At 49.7% G+C, this 15,769-nt stretch overlaps 5 protein-coding genes across 5 annotated transcripts; 2 read left to right on the forward strand and 3 right to left on the reverse strand.

The window, feature by feature from the left end:
* Positions 1–1,154: 1,154 nt before the first annotated feature.
* FIESC28_09620 (uncharacterized protein) lies at positions 1,155–2,776 on the reverse strand (the record flags this gene model as incomplete). Its single annotated transcript, XM_031163756.1, has 2 exons — positions 1,155–2,588; positions 2,642–2,776. The coding sequence occupies 2 exons, from the start codon at positions 2,774–2,776 to the stop codon at positions 1,155–1,157; spliced, it is 1,569 nt and encodes a 522-aa protein (XP_031012183.1).
* A 1,914-nt stretch (positions 2,777–4,690) lies between these two features.
* Positions 4,691–6,557, forward strand: FIESC28_09621 (uncharacterized protein; the record flags this gene model as incomplete). The annotated part of the gene is made up of 3 exons (XM_031163757.1): positions 4,691–4,835; positions 4,894–4,988; positions 5,037–6,557. 3 exons carry the CDS (start codon positions 4,691–4,693, stop codon positions 6,555–6,557), a joined length of 1,761 nt encoding a protein of 586 aa, XP_031012184.1.
* A 449-nt stretch (positions 6,558–7,006) lies between these two features.
* Positions 7,007–7,533, reverse strand: FIESC28_09622 (uncharacterized protein; the record flags this gene model as incomplete). Its single annotated transcript, XM_031163758.1, has 3 exons — positions 7,007–7,137; positions 7,211–7,282; positions 7,338–7,533. 3 exons carry the CDS (start codon positions 7,531–7,533, stop codon positions 7,007–7,009), a joined length of 399 nt encoding a protein of 132 aa, XP_031012185.1.
* A 2,300-nt stretch (positions 7,534–9,833) lies between these two features.
* FIESC28_09623 (uncharacterized protein) lies at positions 9,834–13,933 on the forward strand (the record flags this gene model as incomplete). The annotated part of the gene is made up of 6 exons (XM_031163759.1): positions 9,834–9,936; positions 10,250–10,363; positions 10,422–11,774; positions 12,575–12,821; positions 12,920–13,664; positions 13,721–13,933. The coding sequence occupies 6 exons, from the start codon at positions 9,834–9,836 to the stop codon at positions 13,931–13,933; spliced, it is 2,775 nt and encodes a 924-aa protein (XP_031012186.1).
* A 952-nt stretch (positions 13,934–14,885) lies between these two features.
* Positions 14,886–15,548, reverse strand: FIESC28_09624 (uncharacterized protein; the record flags this gene model as incomplete). The annotated part of the gene is made up of 2 exons (XM_031163760.1): positions 14,886–15,308; positions 15,408–15,548. 2 exons carry the CDS (start codon positions 15,546–15,548, stop codon positions 14,886–14,888), a joined length of 564 nt encoding a protein of 187 aa, XP_031012187.1.
* Positions 15,549–15,769: the final 221 nt, after the last annotated feature.

Consider the following 15,769-nt stretch of genomic DNA (forward strand, 5'->3'; position numbering starts at 1 on the left):
GCGCTGCTCGCTAATACCGCCGTGTGCGTCACCCACTCGTTGGGCTTAAGGCCGGGCTTAGGCTGCCCGTCAACGCTCAAGATTTGCAGGGTCCTTTTACAAGATCGAGGGGAAGCCCATGGGGAAGAGCGAATCTGCAAAGGTGAGGTAAGAGGGAAAGACGATAGAAGTTGAATCATCGAGTTAATTAACTCCAGTACCTGTAGTACCAATATAATGCATATACCTACCGTACACACCTGAGGCTTCATATAGATCTTTCCATCCATCCAATTTTACCATCCTCAGGCGGCCAATGTTGCACTGCCTCACCACCCTACGCAATCAACCCCTCTCTATCGCCGCTGGGTAATACTGTACACATGACATTCGCGTCTTGGCTTTGCCTTGGGGCTTGTCATGAATCTCCAACATCTCAAGTCAACGCGTGTCGGGTCGTTTTCGATATGCAAAAGGGTTGCCCGTAGGGAAACGATCCGCACGATACCCACTGTGAACCGCTCTTCTGGATCTCTCATACAACTAAAGTAAATTGCTTGCTATGCACCGACAACAGTCTATTGTAAGCTACCCGTCAGGGTGTCAGAAGAATTGGCCGTTGAGTGCATAGGAGACGAAATCTTTTGATCATCTTATGCCGGCTTAGGCTTGCATTTATGCTCCTTTATTTCTGTACCCTAAACCTTAGAGGACAATTCTTCTGACACCCACCTGGCTACCTAGGTAAGTAAAGGCACGCTGTCCTGTCATACAAAATGTGATGCATGGGCGGACCGTTACAGATTAATAAGCTTAATGGTGTAAGCTTGAATGATTGCCTGTTATGCCATTCTCATTATTAAAGCATCAGATCTCGCTCGGATGCTTGGATTGCAGTGTACTTGAAGTTGTATAAGTCCGCTAGCAGCAACTTGCCTTCATCATACCTCAAACTTGGGCTTCGGCAGATACTTTGAGCTGGTGCAACTGCATCTGTAAATCAGAATCCGATACATGGCACGTTTGATGCCACCACTGCTATACACGGTTTAATCACCTTTCATTGCAAATTGTATCTATCCATTATGGGGAAAATCTATTTCGATTGCTATGCGAAACAACCCCACACCGTACCTAATAAACAATGGACAGGAGTTAGCGCTTCGCAGCTTTGTCTACTGACTGCCCTCCGCCTCGTCGTCTTCGTCATCATCCTCATAGTCCTCATCATCTGGTGAGATGTCCTCTACAATCAGATTTCCTGACTTTCCAATCTTCTCCCCCATTGTCACTGTCGTGCTAGGCTCGTACACCATCCTGGGAAGAATAGAGGCGATTCGGAACTTGTACTCGTGCTCGTACCCTTCTGGCCTATCACTGACAGCTGCATCCTGGTCTTGAAGAACACTGTAGCACTCTACAAAGGCATACATATCTTCCAGTGACGCATCTTGGGGGAAACGACGTACAATTCGGCCAATACCCGATTCCTCGGGCATCTTGAGAGCGACTCGTACCACACCCTTGTCGCTAGCTGGTGGCTCAGCCACAATGGTCTTGGCTCTCCATGATTTCCACTGTCTGCGCTTTTCTTCGCGGACTGCTGTTGCATTTGCTTCTTCCAAGGCACGCTTCTCTGCTGCTGCCGCGGCTGCTGCTGCTTCTTTCTTCTGTCGAGCACGCTCGCGATCAATAGCTAGGGATCGCTCGTATGCCGAGTCTTGTTCAGTTCGTAGGCTTCTTGTCACTTCCTGGGCCGTTCGTTCAGCCCTCACTCCGTCCAGATCAGCGCCATACTTCTCAATAGCCGCTCGGATTTCCGACAAATAAGTAGCTGGGGGCATGGGCCCAGCAAGTCGCTTGACGATCCCCATGCGAGTGCTGCCCTCTTTGGGCGTGAGACAAACCAATGCCGAGAAAGGGAACTTGGTGCAGATGTATTCTTGGGCCACCTGATAGGCTTCAGAATCCAAAACGTTACCACCCCAAAGAATGATGTTATTGGCAGGATCCTTGATGAATGCAATCACTTCTGGTGATAGCAAAGTGTCTTTGACAAAGGACTCGGTATCGTCATGCTCGGGAGATAATAATACCACAAGCATAAATTTGAGGTCCTTCTTAGCTTGGTCGTGCGCCTGAGCAACCCCGCCCTCGAAAAATGGCAAATCATTCTCTCCGTACTCCTCCTCAAATTCTCGCTTGAACCTCGAAGCTGTATCCCGTGGCATTAGAGGACGTCGACCATTTGTGCCCCTGAAGCCAGTGGATATTCGGCTCGTAACGGCACGTGGTCGAATCGATGCTGGCAAGAATGACAACGCATATATCAGGGTTCTAAACAGTGTCGAGGCTACCCTCCATCCCAAATTGAAAGGCGTGAGAAGTAAAGCTAGGAGCCAGGGTGCCCGATTCGTGACCGAGTTCTGGGGGACGATTCGTGGCGCTAGATCGGTGCGCTGTCGTGGTGAGGTACGGGAGGGACGCGCTGCCTCAGAGAAGAGACTCTCTTGAAGATTCTCATGTCGTGCTGTCGCTCGGGGAATTTCTTGTTGCGCTGCACCTATTGGGTCGGCTGTTTCACCATCGAAGAACTTGGCGATTGCAATCTGCGGGCCTCACGTTAGAATCTCTGGATAAAAGCAGATGAGAGGTTTCGTACCTGGACATTCCACTCTGACCGCCTTAAAAGTGGGATAGCTTCATTGAATTCTTGGTTGGTGACCTGAGTATACTGATTGAGAGCTTCTTGCTGACTAGAGGACAGCTGTCCCAAGTCGATCTCGCTGTCGGCCATGCTATATGCTTGGGATTTCCGATGACCAGCTCTTGAGAATGACAATACCGCTGAGTGTTGACTTTAGTTGAAAGCGAAAACCTCAACAATACAGGTGATACCTATGCGCAGGACGAAAGGTTGCGCTCTGCGTTTCGGTTGTTGCGGTGACCCCACGCTGCCTTCGTAAGAACGAACAATGGGAAAAGAAGGTTCCGGAGCCTGCGAACGAAGCGTGGGCGGACACCTAAGCAGGTAAATACTATAGACAAGGTTGAATTTATGTAGTCTTTAAACTAATTGATTCTTGTGAACATGGAAAGGGAGACAACTGCCATAGCTTGAGGCCCTGGGTTAATGCGCATTGGTGATACAATGGATGGATGTTTATCAAGAGAGCTAAATGAGTATGATGGCATCGGAGCGCGACAGAGCTTGGCTTATCAGTAGGGATATCGTATCAGTTAAACAGATTAAACCCGTTTTGGGTGGGCTATTCTTCGGAATATTGCATAATTGGAACAAGCTGGCTTTGAGGTAGGTTGGCGTCATGCCGCGGGGGTGAAGCATCACATGTATCTTTACATATTAGTTGTGCGGGAGAGATACTCTGAAGCGCGGTGAACTGGAAGACTCGCGAACCAAGACTGTCCTGTCCTGTCCTGTCCTGTCTGCGCGCCGGTCCCTCCACCAAAAGTGCCCCCCACCGCCCACATCCACACTCGTCCAACTCCTACATACCTTGCCTTGCCTTATTCTCGTGTCACCCCGACCTCGCAACTGCTTGCTTCTACTACAAGAGGCGACGGCCCGCGCCTTGTTCCTCCTGAGCACGGTCGTTGGATTCCTGCGCTCTGTTCGACTTCGACGCTGCTCCGGTCAGCAGCGCCGTTGAAACCCTGCCGCCCGTCTCGTTCCTCCATGGGCGGCCCGTCGCCTCGATCAATTGAACCATGGGAAATGCTTGCCAGAGTCAAGTAGGTGCTGTCTTTGTCAGTATTCGGACCGGACCCTGTCGGCTTTGTTCTCCGTACAAGACCGCTATTGCTCCTTGCAGCCTGCTAATAGACCATCCTTGCGTTTAGACGTCGTAAACTCGGCCAAGGGGGCTGTATTATCCTAAACACTATATACTACTGACCATGGCGACATCGCGATATCAACCGGCCGATCTACGACGCCAAGTCGGGTCCCCACGGCCCAAGGGACGCGGTTCGTTTGCCCTTCCGACTATAGAATCACAAGTCCAAACAAACACTGACTTGGACCCTTCCCAGAGAATAAAGATACATTATGCCGAAACGTACTTATATATGGCCATTGTCGTTATGAAGACCAAGGCTGTGCTTTCAGCCATGACCAGAACAAGAACAACTCCAATTCAGATTTGTAGGTTAACCTTGTTCATCCATGATTGCTTTGCTTTGCTTGCTTCGAGGGTCTGTCATGCGAAAGCTCGCTATGTCAAAACTCTGGCTTCGCCAAGCTCGCTTCAGGTTACACACGCTGGCCAGGAACGTCCCTTGCTGTCACCACCTACCTACCTTACGTATCAGGATGCTCGTTGAATTGGTAATGTGATTCGGGATTCAAAAAGTGTTGATTGCAACTGCCGCAGTTTGAGTCTGTAGAGATGAGACGTCATGTCATGGCTGCGGGAAGAAGGACTTATGGTGCCTGCCTGCCTCAACTATCACAAATAGCTTGCCCTGCTCTGCCAGCTCTTCCCTGAGGTTTCCAAACCACGGATTGTTCCATTCGTCGATACAAGACCCTCCCTCTATGACTGACTATCTTGGCCATATTCTTTCGTTCATCTCATTCACTCATTCACTGCCTTGCCTGTCTTCACACATCAGGCAACCTTCCAAACAATCATATTTCTTTCTTCTTCCTTTTCTTGCCGCATTAGACATGTTCCATTGATCCAACAGGATGGCTGACAGCGATAATACCAGATCCAAGAAATCGTTAAACGTCGATTCACCCTCCTTTACGCCCTCCGGTATAGGTAGCAAGAAGCCTACATTCTCTTCGCAAGCTGCAAGCGCCCCGGCGTTTACTCCACGTGGACTAGGCTGTACGAAACCTTGTGTATTCTTGTGATTCCCGACTTGGCTAACAGTACGTTTGCTAAGCCGCCACACCCGTTGGCCCGCAAGATGGCGATAACAGCGTTTTCAATCCTGCGTCTATCCGCGAATTTACCCCCAATTTTGACATAAACTCTACGGTAAGGCATATAATCACATCTGAGGTGAAGGTTGTGCTGACCAGGTAGACCGCTACAAATGGCGCTGCCCAAGATAGCGGCATCTCCTACGACCCATTTACTATGCCCGCTGTGAACCAAGGTCTCACTACTCCTCAGTTCAATCCCTATGCAGAAGACCCTGCCCTTGGTGGTCATGGGCCAGGTTACTTTCAAGCGCAGAACGCGTTTGCGACGCCCCTTCAACCACTGCAACACCACTTATATTTCCCAGTTGCACCTCATCGAGATGATTTGATGCCGTATCATCGTGTGCCGCACGACTTTTTCCTCCCCGAGAAGGAGCGCGAAGAGATTGCCCGGAAGCTTGAGGCAGCAGGCCAAGTCCTTCCCAACTCTCAGTTACCACAGCTCGACAACTACCACAATCTGGTGCCTTTAGATACGACCCATCGAAAAAATGCCAATATCTTTGGGTATCCTAGTTGGGTCTACAAAGCTACAGCAACCAAGACCGGCAATCTTTACTGCTTGAGGCGGCTTGAAGGTTACAGATTGACCAATGAACATGCAATCAGACTTGTCAAGGAATGGCGACGCATCAACAACGGCAACGTGGTCACTATTATTGATGCATTCACAACTCGTGCCTTTGGAGATAGCTCGCTCATTTTCGTTCAAGACTATTACCCCCTGTCCAAGACACTTGTTGAGGCTCATTTAACCCCAAGCACCACTCATGGCAATCGTTTCCAGGCAAAAACCCCCATTGCCGAAAACGTGCTCTGGGCCTATATCTCACAGATTGCCAATGCGCTTCAGGCTATCCATTCTATCAACTTGGCAGCACGCTGCATTGACCCGAGCAAGATCATATTGACTCATAAAAACCGGATTCGTCTCAGTGCGTGCTCCATCCTCGACGTTGTGCAGTATGATGCACATCGGCCGATTCAGGAACTTCAGCAAGAAGACTTTATTCAATTCGGACGCTTGTTGCTATGTTTAACAACAAACACGCTGCCAGTTCATCTGGCCAACTATCAGATGTCTGTGGAACAGATGTCAAGGGTGTATTCAGTGGAGATGAGAGATACTGTTTTATGGCTTCTCACACCCCAACAGCCTCCAGCACAGAAGGGCATTGAGGAGTTTGTGCGTGGAATCGCTGGGCGCATTACCACTACATTTGACCAGAATCTGCAAGCCTTGGACAAAGTCAATGCCGATATGATGCGAGAAATCGAAAACGGAAGGGCTGCGAGGCTAATGATGAAGCTAGCAACCATTAACGAACGACCTGAATTTGAAGGAGATCGGGCGTGGTCCGAGAATGGCGAACGCTACATGCTCAAACTTTTCCGAGACTACGTCTTTCATCAAGTTGACAACAACGGCAAACCAGTCCTAGACATGGGACACATGCTTCGATGCATGAACAAGCTAGATATTGGATCAGACGAGAGGATTTGTCTGACGAGTCGAGATGAACAGACCAGCTTCCTCGTCAGCTTCAAAGAGCTCAAGAAAATGCTGACGAATGCTTTTGGCGAACTTGTGAAGGGAAGCAAGTCGGGACGAGGCCTATAATGCTCCGTCATGCGACAGAAATTGGGCAAATGCCTTGGTTATCAGGTTGGAGGAGTGCGACCTTGGATCAGTGTGGCCACTCATATTTCAGGTCAGGATTGATCAGTATAGACCGAGACTCGGTTATCAGAAGTTTTTGTAGGGCAGAAAGTTCAGCGAGATGTTTATTAACACGATATATTGCCTTGAATACAAGACATTAATGTGGCCAGTGACGTGATTTGCACGATCGAGACCCATTGGATTTGCACGACACAGCTCTTTGAGACCCATCCGTGATCCAAAATGTCATGCTTGGACAAGGCGGTCTGGGCATATCGCTCGGTCTCCTTCCTGAGGTTGTCCAGCATTCATACGGCCGTACGTTGTGTGGCCAATTCTCAATCAGGCATTCTACTCATCACCATCGTCGTAACGTTCGTTTCTGATCCGCTTCCTTGGTGGCTACTTCAGTCATCCTCGGCTTGCACAAAAGGGTTGGCAATTTCTTCGCTGCCATCGACGGGGCTGACAAGGACGAGGAGGGTGCCTCGCACGACAACAAGACCAAGGGATCGAGTGGACTCGTTGCCTTCGTCGTCTGTGGATATAATGTCAGCTGTGGGAGTCGAAGAGAGGGACGTAAGATGAATGAATGTGATGGATTGGCATACCTCGAACAACCTCGTGTACATCGTCTAGGACCAGGTTCATGAGAGCATCATAACCCTTCAGCGTACCCTTGACTGAATGGATGGTTAGCACCTTGGGTTGAAAAGCGCGCGACTCGAATAGGCGTACCCTCGCGACCACCATTGAACTTGACGGTGATCTGCTTGTCCATATACTTGCCCAGGTCGAGGATGTTCTCCTTCTTGGGCCTCTCACGCTCCTGTTGAGCGCCTCCCGCGCCGCCTCCTCCACGACCACCTCCGCGTCCACCTCGGGGATGTGATCCTTGGCCGCGGCCACCTCGGTGTGAGGGTCTATCGGACATGGCGTATCGTCGGTTGGGGGGCTGGGTAGGGGAGATGGGGTGGGTGGGATATTGGTGATGAGCTTGCTTGGATGTTTGGGCTCGACGTCGTTGGAACTTGTGAATGCTCTGGTGGGGTCAAGAATGCTAGTACGGATATGGGTCAAAGTGTGTGCAGATTCGGGCTTTATGTGGGGTAGTACGTGTGGGCTTTGGCTTTGAGAAAGTGAGAGATTGCCATTGATGGATGAGTTTGGCGACTTACAGAACATGACCCCCAATGCATGTTCATATTGAAGCGAATTCGCCCTCTGAATGCATGGGAGAAGATAGACACTTCTTGTTGCTCCGTTAAGCCACCTAAATATCCAATTAAGGAGGATATTGATTAACTACTTACTAGGTAGTTTAGTTCTGGGCAGATAAATGGTTCTGTATGCTGTTCTCTCGAAGTTACGATTCAGCCAATCAGTGACAAGCTCGAATCTAGCAACGCTTCTCCATGTGAATGAAAGCGATGAAATGTTGCAATAATTAAATTTTCAACCACACGATCCAAATAAAAATCGGATCGCTATGACTACTAGGGGCATGATCCGATTTACTTAGACCTTGACCTCTACAATACCGCAAGAGTGTCTGTTTATCTATCCGTACCTGGGTACCTATGAAGCGAAAGCTCGCGTGCCTCATACCTAGCTAGACCTGTGGTTGTGGTTGTGGTTGCGGTTGCAGTACGTATGGATGAGCATTGCTAGACTGGGCAGATCGATGCGCCGTGAATGACATGAAACAGTAGGTACTAGGTATCTAGGTACCTTGTTACCGCCGTTAACTCATCCCTCCATCCGTGACCTACCTACCTACTGTAACAAGCTGCAGCACAGCCTCAAACAAAGATTCCTCTGTTGCCATGTATATGCCTCTTCCATGTATTGGATTCCAAATAGTCAGTCACAGTCAACGAGTTGTTTTTTGGCATGTATATGTTGCATTGTCTTCAAAGGAGGCCTCTTGTATTCCACCATGGACTATCCTAAAGAAGTCGAGTTACACTAGGTAGGTAGCAGCGGTCATGAGCCCGCTCGTCCGCTGTCCGCGTCTTCCATCGTAGGTACTGTACTATGGAAGCTACCAACGTTTTGTCTTAAACTGAATATAGCTCTTCCAGTCTTACTTTGTATTTAGTCGAGTCTTCTTCCCATGTTCTCTTGGCCTACTTTCCCATTAAAGTTCTTGCCTTACTTACAGTACCTAGTACCTAAGCAGGTAGGTACCTAGGTACAAAAATAAGCTGGAGCGGACGTCAATTACCTAGGTAGGTACCTAACCAACTTACCTACCAGTACCTACTACCTTTACCTACGGATACCGTACCTACCTGTCATCCCCTAGGTCCCATCCCATACGAGGTGAGGCTGGGTTGGCAGTCGCACTTTCCCGTCAAATTCATTCCAATTGAATAAACCATTCTCATTCTTGCGCTTTCCATCTTGTCTTACTGCACTACACCCTGACCTGGCCTGGTCTGGCCACTTCGTTCCTCCTTCTCCTCCGTTACAATATCTACCCACCTACCTACCTACCTACCTACATTAACTTGCACCCCCACTTCGTCCCGGCACTTTCTACTTGCTTGAGACTCTTTTTCCGCATGTCCTTCTGGTCTTTCTTCGCCAGCATATTTGACCCTCTTCAATCTCCTCTTCTTTGTTATTAGGACGACTCATCGCCCACTAAGAGTCTCCTACTAGACCGCTCGCAGCTGAATGCGTTATTTTGAACGAGGGGTTTTCGATTCTGGGATAAATTGAGCAACTACGACTGACGGGCAATAATTGTCCTCCTCTTGGCGTTCATTTATCTGCATCTGCATCTGCATCTGCATCTCTCCTCTCTCGCCTCTTCGGCTTACACCCACCATTCGACGCCTTCATCCTCTTCACCTACCTTCAACTTTGTTCATCTCAGAATCTATCACCATGAATCTTCAATGACCGCTTCTTGCGTCCCCTTCCTCTCTCCTCTCTTCTCATCTCACTCATCATCCTAACTCCATCCTTGTCGCAATCCGCCATCCACCTGACTCTCGTCGTCGTCGTCAAATCTCTATATGCGCCCTGATATCCTCCCTGATCTTTCTAATTTCGAGGCGCATATTCCTGCATCCATTGTTTTGATAGGCCAGTTGAGCCTCAATTTCGGCTAAGACGCTGGCTCATCCTTTTATTATACTTGTCTTGTCTTGTGCAAGAAAAACGAGGCTTTGTCTACCACATTTTAATCAGCATACCGCACCTTGCATCCAGCTGCCAACCATCATGGGCCATACTTCAGACTCAGAACCCGCGAAGCGGAAGCGTGACGTCGATGATGCTGGTGGTCAAGGACGTGCCCAGCATGCACCTACATCTCTTCAACAAGGTATGTCCAGTATTACGGCAGCCGTCCATCGCTGCACTATGTCGTGTCGCCTCAAATCCTGAGACGTTCCATTTGTAGCATCTCCCACGAAAGATACGCAGTGTGTCTTCGCGCTTTCCACATTCTCCAATGCATGTCGTCGTCTCGAGGCACGCGCAAAAGTCGGCACTTGAAATGGCCACCCTCGCCGGACGCAGCTCTAGCTCGACTCCTCCAGGGACGCACATGCTTGTTGCTCTTGTATCTGACTTTTCTGTCTTGGTGCTCTGGCACAGCTTGTTCGCTTGGAGGATATGCTAACCCGAGATCCAAGGCGTTCCTGGCTACATCCATTATCTTTCAAGATCCAATGCTTCCCACCTAAGCCTCGTTCAGGGCGATGCCGATACCTTTGCCGACATCATTGGTCTTATTGGTGAATATGAGAGTAAGAAACCAACGCATTGAACACCAAGCCAGACCCTTGGCTAACAACTCTTCACCAGACGTTCTAGATAGACACGAAAGTCTGGCTGCAAGTCTGGGTGCGAGACTCACTGGCCCACGACTTCTAAGAGGGATTGAGAAGTTTTTCGACGGTCCAATAAAAACGACACCACTACAACCATTCTCCAATCCTATAAGTTGGCTTGATGTTGTCAGTTTTGCTCGATCAAATCCCAAGGACTTTACCCTTGTTCAGAAGCCAGACGGGTCCAGATGCTGTCAGTTTATCCTCAAAGGTTCTCAGGTTGAGATCCTGGAAGATGACTGGCGCCTAGTGTGGTCTGGCGCCCTGGATCGCTTTCCTCTCGATCATCCTCTCGAGGAGGATGAGACTGCAGAGCTGGCGACACTAGATATTCTTGAGCAGAGAACGTCAATCCTTTATAAGAAAGCTGATGAAGTAGCGGCAAGAGCTCGAATACTCAACCATCGTCTCGGACAACGTAAGCAAGATATTCGCCGGCGTCGCAGCACGCAAGACCCATCGCCATCGCGATATCAGCCTACAAACAGCACAGCTAGTAGCACTCCCCAACGAACAGTCGCCAACTTTGGTGCTGGATACGACTTACATGCGGATTTGTTGCAGCAATTTCTCACAGCTTCGGCCTCACCACCCCCATCACGGTCTACATCGGTCACTGGAATCCCGTTAACTACAATAAGTCACCCATCACCATCACACAGCATAACTCATTCTCAAACACATGGGCCACGATATAGCCATACCGCAGACACGACAGTCCAACCAGCAGTTGACAGTCGTGAAGCAACATTCCGGTCGCTCATCACACAACGAACCGACCAGTTGGGTAAAGGAGATATTATAACACCGCCTTGCGACCGATGTCGAAGATTGCGGGTAGAATGCGTTAAGCATCTGACGGCATGTTCAGGTTGCACTAAGAAGCACGCTAAATGCAGCTGGAAAACAGTCACAGACGAAGAATTTCGACAGCTCAAGCGAGAAATGGGACTTAAGGACGAAATGGATGTCGATGGACAATCCGACACTGGACCGAGTACCGACACATTGGATCCTAAAGAAGGCCACTTGAATCGAATCGGAGATCGACAAGACGCCGCTAAGACATCTGGAGACAGGACACCAGGGACGTACGGGACAGACGAAGGGTCAAGGCCGCCTAGTAGGGATAACGGACACCTACCCAGCACAATGGAGCCCTCAACGGCATCAATGCACCGTTTCGATCTGAGTGCTGACCGGCATCGACTGCCGTTCGGTATGGTCCAGACGGCAAGATCAGATCACAGCAATCATTCGGTTGAAGCCCTGCACCCAGGAACAAACGCTGCAGGTCTGACAAGTTCGCTGGCAATAGCTTCGAATAGTACGTACAGGAGCGGTGATGGCTCGTTGAATCCGTCACCCAGCTGATGTCGTCTAGTCAGAATAGCCCCATTGGCGTTTCATGCATGAAGGAGCAGGCCTAGTAAAGGCTTATCCACGAACGGTCGGTGGTGGGAGCTAGACAATAGTTAAGGGATAATGTGCAATGAGAATAACGAATATAAAATCATGTGAAGCCTCTTCAACTGCCTACCTACCGATTGGCCACCCTTCAGGGAGACACACAGATACTTGTCCTCGAGTGATGCTGTATTGGCACTGGATTCAAATAAACATTGCATGCCCGTACAGTAACAGTACCGTACCTTAGTACTGAGGTATCGTAGAATTCCGAGGCCCATATTTAAGGCAGATGGGTACGTATCTTGAAGACCCGCCCCGCCGCAGCGCCACTTTACGGACTGAGGCGCGTCCAGTAGCAGTCATAGAAAAAAGTTTTGGTAGTCGCTCGTTTACCTGCGGGAGGCGATTGACTGAATGACTGTGATAGGTACTGCTGATTCATGAAAAGATTCTCCATCTTTTCTCCCAAATACCAAAGAAAAGCAGATCATTCTTTCCTCTTCAACATCTGCCCGACTTGAACAATCTTTTCCCCTCGGTTGGTACTTGATTGTGCCCAGGTACCTATGCTTTCTTCAGTTCTACCATAGGAAAAAAAGCTACATTGGTGATCCCACTCAGATACGGGAGTGTTTTTCTTTATCTTTTTTGTCCCTCCTTCTGACGACATATCGACTTGAAATCGAGCAAAAACGACTGAAGACCGAACATCGACAGGGTCCAGAAACCTCCGTCTTGCTTTAGGGTCGACCATCCTTCTTACAATGTTGCATCACCAGAATCCATCGCCCGTTATGACTAGCCGCGACGAGAAACCTTTCCACCATACACATGTACCGATCGACCACTCTGCACTCATCCAGTCACGAGAGACTGGTGATGTCCTTCCTGATGATACGCCTATACAGGGAAATGTCAAAGCGTTGCCCTTTGCCAAGTCTTGGGTGCATATGTTTGCCGGTGGGTAGGTAAAAGCTCTGTTCGAAATCGAGCGGCTCAATGTCAAGCTCGTCGCACGACTATTCTTTCCAGAATTACAAGACTGACTCTAGTCACTGTTAGCGTTGGAGGAATGACCGCCGCTGCAGTTACAGCTCCCCTCGATGTGCTTAAAACCCGATTGCAATCCGACTTCTACCAAGCTCAGATTCGAGCACAGCGCGAAGCTCAGGTTCAGACCCTTGGACGACTTAATCCTGCTCGAAGCGCGCTATACCATCTCAACGACACACTCCAGATCCTCGGCTCTGTGTACAGGAACGAAGGTTGGCGCGCACTCTTCAAGGGACTTGGTCCCACCACGGTTGGAGTTGTCCCTGCTCGTTCTATCAATTTTTATGTATACGGCAACGGAAAGCGTCTGATTTCGGAACATCTCAACAATGGCGTAGAAGCTCCTTGGGTTCATCTATCGGCTGGTGTGGCCGCCGGCGTTATCACCTCGACGGCGACAAATCCCATCTGGATGATCAAGACTCGTTTGCAGCTGGACAAGAATGTAGCAGCTGGTGGTGCCCAGATGCGCAAATATCGTAATAGCTACGATTGTATAAGACAAATTCTCCGGGACGAGGGTATTCGAAGCCTCTATCGCGGCATGAGCGCCAGTTACCTTGGCGTGGTAGAGTCTACGATGCAATGGATGCTTTACGAACAGATGAAGGTCTCCCTAGCCCGCCGAGAGAACGAGATTGTGCGCAGTGGTCGTGAAAGGACGTGGTGGGATAAGACTGTTGACTGGACTGGAAAGGGTTTTGCTGCTGGAAGCGCCAAACTGGTTGCCGCTGTTATCGCTTACCCCCATGAGGTACGTCATTCACATGCAAGGCCGGATAAAGGAACAAATTAACAGGAATACAACAGGTTGCGCGAACGCGATTGCGACAGGCACCTATGGAGAACGGTTTGCCCAAGTATACCGGCTTAGTTCAATGCTTCAAGCTCGTCTGGCTTGAGGAGGGTGTTATGGGTCTCTATGGCGGTTTAACTCCCCACCTTATGCGAACAGTACCCAGCGCCGCCATCATGTTTGCCATGTACGAAGGTATTCTTCGGCTTTTCCACACGCCCGCGTAAGGCGTTGAACAATCGAAAACAGCATCAATCGGGTCGAAGTTGGGAGCAACAGCGCAAAGCGGATGCACTGGACCTGACTCTGTCTCTCGTCTGATGTTTTGTAACATTAACTGGTGTGGGCTGTTATGAACCTTTGGGTTTCTCCTCCAACAGCACTCACCCTTGTATCATACACAATACCCAGGATCATAGACAGGAGCTGGGGCATGAAGAAATTACGAAAAACTACCAAAAGGGGTGATGACGTGGAACGGACGTCTTTTGCTTTCGGCGTTTGGCTAGCGGTGGCCTGGTAGAAGGAGATGGCACAATCACATAAATTTATGCACGAAATCATGTATTATAGGAGGCGCGCTCGTACTTTCAGGATATCACCACTTGTCTGTACCAATAGAATATCTCACACAATCTAGACGAAGATGGTTATTTGTCGATCTAATGACAAGTGTAACGAGTCGCTCGATGCTAGATAGCACGATCATTCGCTGCGCATGCTATGCCGCTCAGTTTTTGGAAAAGAATCGCTCTGACTATACCAAGCTGAAAATAACAACATACTACAGGCTATCAATTCGTGAACGCGCCCCTCATGTCAAACGGGAACGAGTCGCCTTGCGCGTTTGGGGGCCTCACAATCTGGAAAATGAGCTGCAAAAGAAAACGGGTTTGAAACGTATTGAAAGATAGCGACTGAACCAGAACTTGCTTTTCATCCTCGTGGAAACCAAGAGACATCAGTATGTACGTGAAACAGAGTGCCATTCCATGTTCTTCCTCTCCCTCATCATTCTCCTGACTTTCAACTGCGGTTATGAGAAGAGCATGTTTTCGAGAGGCGAGTCCCGCTGGTTGAGAGCCGGGTTTCGCTTGCGAAGCTTTCGAGGTTGGCGTGGGGTCGAAACTGGAGATGGAGAACGAGAGCGAGAAGATGACATGGCCTTGAAAGGCCAGATTAGACGGAGGCGTCACCAAGCGTTGCGGTCCCAGTTGGGATCTGCATGCGTGTCAATCGAGACATCATGATAGCGAAGATGGATCTGGCGACAAACTCACCCTGGACAAAGGCGGCAAGGACCTTGCTCCCCGTCTGGAGTAGGGGATGACCAACGACAATCTTGAGGAACTTTTCAAGGCCCGCACGACGACCCTCGATGACGTCGTCACTGAAGCGGTTGGTGAAGACCTTGCCAGGCAGGGGTGGAATGGTTACCCGGGCGCTCTCGCGTTCGAGGATATCGCGAAAGTACTCAAAGTCGGAGTAGCGGCGACGGACGCTGCTCTGGCGCAGCTTGAATGCAGGTATGTTTGTGCGGCAGAGGATCTCATAGTCTGTGTACATGTGGCGGCCCATGCCGTGTGTTCTTGGGTTGCGAACCTATATATGGCGCTTTGTAAGCCTTGCTGTATATTTGTGTATATGGCTCTCTCCCAATGGTGACCGAGCGCAATGGTAAAAAGCCAAAGAAATGCGCACCTCAATCTCTAGGAAATTCTCGGGGGGTCCGTAGATCTCATCGAAACTCTGCTGGCGCGTATCGGGCATGGATTGCAGGATCGGTCGGTGGAATTGCGAGCCTGGCGCATCAAGGCCGGAGTTGTCCTGGTCGGACGCCATATTGGTCGACAGCGTTGCAGCGATATTCTAGACTATGAACAGTGTTATATATATAAGAGGTTACAGTTTTTGGGTTTAACGGTTGGGAGTGGGCGCAATGAGAGAAGAGAGGCTGGTGGTGATGTTTTGTAAGGTGGAGGTCGCTGTCGAGGTCTAGGTGAGGTATGATGTTGGAGCTGTCTGTCGCATGAGGTTGGCGGGTTGAAGGTGGGGGGGGGGGG

The sequence above is a fragment of the Fusarium coffeatum genome (genome assembly GCF_003316985.1).
Source record: "Fusarium coffeatum strain FIESC_28 chromosome Unknown BRIP53273_contig_253, whole genome shotgun sequence".
Lineage (NCBI taxonomy): Eukaryota > Fungi > Ascomycota > Sordariomycetes > Hypocreales > Nectriaceae > Fusarium > Fusarium coffeatum.